This window comes from Varanus komodoensis, unplaced genomic scaffold, assembly GCF_004798865.1.
Source record: "Varanus komodoensis strain SLA01 unplaced genomic scaffold, ASM479886v1 scaffold885, whole genome shotgun sequence".
Lineage (NCBI taxonomy): Eukaryota > Metazoa > Chordata > Lepidosauria > Squamata > Varanidae > Varanus > Varanus komodoensis.
The window spans coordinates 1-4,472 of record NW_025336582.1 but is presented as its reverse complement, the minus strand read 5'-3'; the positions used below and the strand labels follow the sequence as shown (position 1 = coordinate 4,472).

Genomic DNA, 4,472 nt, shown 5'->3' with positions numbered 1-4,472 from the left:
ATCTGTGGATTGTGCTGTAGACAGATGGAGGGCAAGAACAAGGCAGGGCGGGGGGAAGATACAGACTTTGACAGCATCCAATTCCTGCTATTGCTTTTGTTCCCACATAAGGGGGGTCTTTGAAAACATCTTCCTTCCTGGTGGGTTGGGGTGGAAATCTAGAGGCCAAAGGACCTGAGCCTCTGCTTTACCTCCCCTCCTCCCATTGTACCCCCTCTCCTCCCTCCCCAGCCCTCTTCCAGAATCCCTATTGTTACCCTGGAAGAAGAGCTGCTGCAGGCCTTCCACAACTGCTGTGTCTGGGTGGGGGAATCCTCCCTTGGATATGCCCCTCCTGACAGCTATTTCCATGACCTCACTGGGGGTACCTGGGACACCCTCTGTGGGAGCACAGGATTACTCTGTTAATACGCAAAACAGATTCTGTGCACATGCTGTACTTCTGTTGCTTGCTTCTGAAATTCTGGTAGACCCAAGCTGTTGAATCTATCTTTGGAGTTTGTAATTTGACTGAACTTTCATACAAACCACATTACAGTGGTACCATGGCTCATGAACTTAATCCGTTCCAGGACTCTGACCCAAATTGGTCGTGAGCCAAGTTAAATTTCCCCATAAAGTTCAATGTAAATAAGGTTAATCCATTCTGTAACCATTTTTTTAAATAAGAAAAATGTGAAGCAAAGTGACAAAGAACAACAAAGATCACGGCCATCTCCCCACCCACATCCCGACCACAAGCGCAGCCATCTCCCCGCCCCGCCCCCAGCACAACTGAGATCGTGCCCATCATCCCTGCATGTGCCTGTCATCCTGGCACGCTGGGGGGCGGGGAAAGATGGAGGCGATCATGGGTGCACTGGGGGAGAGAGAGATGGGCGTGAATGAGGCACGCTGGGGGAGGGAGAGACGGGCGTGATCTCGGCCATCTCCCCACTCGGGGGGGGTGGGGAGATGGCCACGATCATGCTGGTTGGGGGGGTGAGATGGCCAAGGTTGCACCCGTCTTTCCTGCAGGAGCGCACCTGTGATCACGCAAGTCTACCCTGCATGAACGCAACTGCGATCATGGCCATCTCTCCACTCGGGGGGTGGGGAGATGGCCGTGATCTTGGTTGCCACCCAACGCGGAGTTTGCGACCCACGTCAAAATTTTCATGAAATTTTTGTTCGCAACCTGATTGGGTTGTGAACCAAGGCATTCATGAGCCGAGGCACCACTGTACTGTTAGATGAGGTTTCTGTCCACTTTTTCTGTTCTTATTACACTGGGTAAGATCCGACATCATGTGAGCAGGCTGGCAATACCACAGGACTTTACCCACCTTCCCCTATGCCTTCTCCAAATTTGTTCTGGGTAGTCCTCAGCCCTCTGAAGCAAACATTCAAGGTTGTGGAAGGCTATCACTCCCATTTTTCCATTCTGTTTCTGGGAGCTGTTTTGTTGGCAACAAGAGTTAATGGGAGCAGTTGGCTACTGTTGTACCAGAGCTTGAATGATCGCTGACCCTTACCACTTGTTCTGCCCAGGAACGATCCTCCTATTTGGAATACCAAAAGGTCATGCGAGAGATAGAACATCTGAGCCGTCTGTATGTTGCATACCAGTTTGGATTAGCTGAAAAAACCAAGGCACATTCTGCTGATGTGCTAAAGGAAATGGAAGGCAATATTTCAAAACTTCAAGAAGAGATGATTGCAAATGAAGAGAAGGTGAAGGAACTTGGCAAAGAAATAGCAGAAATGGAAAAGAAAAGGGATCAGGTAAGACCATTGAGCTATTAAACTATTTTTAGAAGGGTGCTAATACAAGGCATAATAATCATGTTGACTTGGATTTAAAATGGAGAATTCCTATGTATAGATTCTGTAATATTGAATATTCATTTCTTTATAACTTGAGAATTGCAGTAGTTCGTTTGAAAGAGCAGCAGTGAATCAGAATATGCACCACATGACTATAGATCAGCTGTAGCTTGTAAGGTTGTATGGTTTGTGGTTTAAGGCTCGCACTTCAATCCTGGTGTTTCTGCTTCAGGACCCCTGGAAAATGGAAGGCTAGATTGCCGAATTTAAGATGAAGCCGTCTTAATATAAGAAACCATTCTAGTCTTGGTTCTTGCAGAAGTCTGAGAACATCTCATTTTTCTAGTGCAAGGGAAAGAAAATCTTAAAGCATGAGGTCATGAACATGTGATGTTTTTGGCTGTAAGTGGGACCGTTCCTGTGAAGCAAAATGCTAATTAGTATTTGAAATAATTTCAAGGGACAGCTTGTTTATGCCTCTATTGACACTAGATTCATCCAAATCATTAAGCTTTCAGTAACAAATAAGACACTTTTTCCCTTAATCCCTGTTCCTCCAAGGATCCAGGGACTCTTTCAGAGAGTGAATGTTGCAGATCCTCCCCTCCCCTCCCCTCTCTGGTGGTGCTGATGTAAAGTTTTCAGAAAAAGCAGACAGGTGGTCTTGGAAGCAGACTTGCAGATACTTTGATGTGTATTTATAGGAATTAGGTGGTGTACTTCATTCATTGGAAGAAGCACTTGCAGAAGTTCAGAGAACTGACACCAAAGTGCAAAGTACCCTTGATATCAAAATGCAAAACTTGCAAAGTGAAGAGAAGAAGCAGAAAGAGCTGGTGAAATGCATGGAAGAGGTAAGCAAAGAGCTTTCATTCTCTTTGTTCACTACTTCGCTTGGAATAGCAGCCCTCTCCCCCCTAGCTGCTGTTGAATGCCTCCTCCATTTCAAAAATGTTCAGCCACAGAGGGCTGGGCTGGAGGTTGCCATGTGGAATGCCAAGACAGTGGCCCATGATGCAGTTGGCCATGGTGAGTATTGTGCCATGTACAGATGGCCAGAGTAGTTCACACTTCCTGTCCAGCATGGAGCTGCCTTTTGTCATTGCACTGAGCTTTAGAGGAAGAAAGGAGGATCCCTGCCCAGATCCAGACTGGAAAGGAAATCTGAGGCTCTTCTAGCTCTCAGAGCTGCCTTTCCCCATCAACACCGAGATGAGCCACAGCCCTTCTCCCCAGCTCCAAGGGGCAAAGTTAACATTTTTCCTGTGGGCAATGGATAGCAGAGATGCCCTGAGCACTCCGGCTGCCTGGCACCAATGCAAGGCCCCACTCCCCATCTCCACTTCCAAATTCGGAGACTCCCGGAAATGGCACAGGCCCTCAGCCCCATCAAGAAGCTTGTGGGTGAAAGGAATTGTCATGCACAGGCATAGCATGAAGTTGGAAACCAGTAACACAATCCTAGGCATGTCTACGTGGAAGTAAGACCCACTTGAGTTCCATTGGGCTTACCCCCTAAGAATACAAGAATAAGTTTTACTGAATGCCACTTCTGAGGAGGTCTTTAGGAGGGCAAAATCCTGGCAACCACACATTCTAGCTTGTCTATCGAGGCTCTTGGATGCACAGTTCAACTTGTGTCAGTCTTTGGATCCTATTTGCAGTTAGAACCAAATCATAAAGATTATGTGGTAGTGCTGCAGTTTAGGCAGGAAAACCGTCGTTTTTGTATATAGGTTTTCTGCTCACCTTTCTGATTAAGCCCAACCATGTGGGCTTCTGAGCACATGGACCACTCATACTTGTGTAACCTGGTTTCTTCTTTCAGGTTTTTAAAAATGATCTCAAATATTTCTCATAGGATTCTAAAGCTTTGGCTTCCAAGGAAAAAGAAGTCAAGAAGATCAGTGATGTGCTGAGCACTCTTCAAGAGGCCAGTAATAAGGACGCGGAGGCATTGGCCGCTGCACAGCAGCACTTCAAAGCTGTATCTGCTGGTCTGTCCAGCAACGAAGACGGTGAAGATGCTACTCTCGCTGAACAGATAATGGCTTGCAAGAATGATATAAGCAAAGCAGAAACAGAAGCAAAACAGGTGAGGGATCAGTAGTTGCATCTCTTGCGGGTGCAGTCTTCTGTCGACCTAAAGACTAAGAGATTTACTGGGGGCATGGGCTCTTGTACGAGTGCACATGAAAGCAGCAGGGACTTCCGAACATGAAGAGCTGTGCCGGATCAGACTAATCTAGCACTGTGTTCACACAGTGGCCGACCAGCTGCCACAAGAAACCACGAGCAGGGCCAGCTGCCTCTTCAGGCTCTCTCATTTAACCCCAAAATACTTGGTTACTTTTGGGGAAGAGCATTTTAATATGTTAAATGTGCAAACTGAGCAAACTGAATTGTTCTCTAAAAGGACTGGAAACAGAAAAGTGCCTTTTTAGAAGGTGGAAATGTGTATCCTATCTCATGATCTCCCCTGATAGCATTTCAGGACAGGGACTGGAATATTTCAGAGACTTCAGTCCAGTTAATGAGAATTGATTTAATGCACTGTCATGGGTGAATTAAACTACAAGGGAGTGTAACTCCCTCTGGCACATTTATCACTTCTTTTTCAGTTAGCAACCTACAACTGCTTTATTAGTGAGTTCTTAATGTGACAT

At 46.3% G+C, this 4,472-nt stretch overlaps 1 protein-coding gene across 1 annotated transcript in view; it reads left to right on the top strand.

The window, feature by feature from the left end:
• Positions 1 to 3,901, top strand: part of LOC123016845 (structural maintenance of chromosomes protein 2-like) — a gene marked incomplete at its 3' end in the record, with an annotated part of 8,095 nt that extends 4,194 nt beyond the window's left edge. The window contains exons 7-9 of the mRNA XM_044417504.1: positions 1,531 to 1,764; positions 2,511 to 2,660; positions 3,668 to 3,901. Coding sequence (XP_044273439.1) covers positions 1,531 to 1,764; positions 2,511 to 2,660; positions 3,668 to 3,901 — 618 coding nt within the window. The remainder of the gene's footprint in view (positions 1 to 1,530; positions 1,765 to 2,510; positions 2,661 to 3,667) is intronic.
• Positions 3,902 to 4,472: the final 571 nt, after the last annotated feature.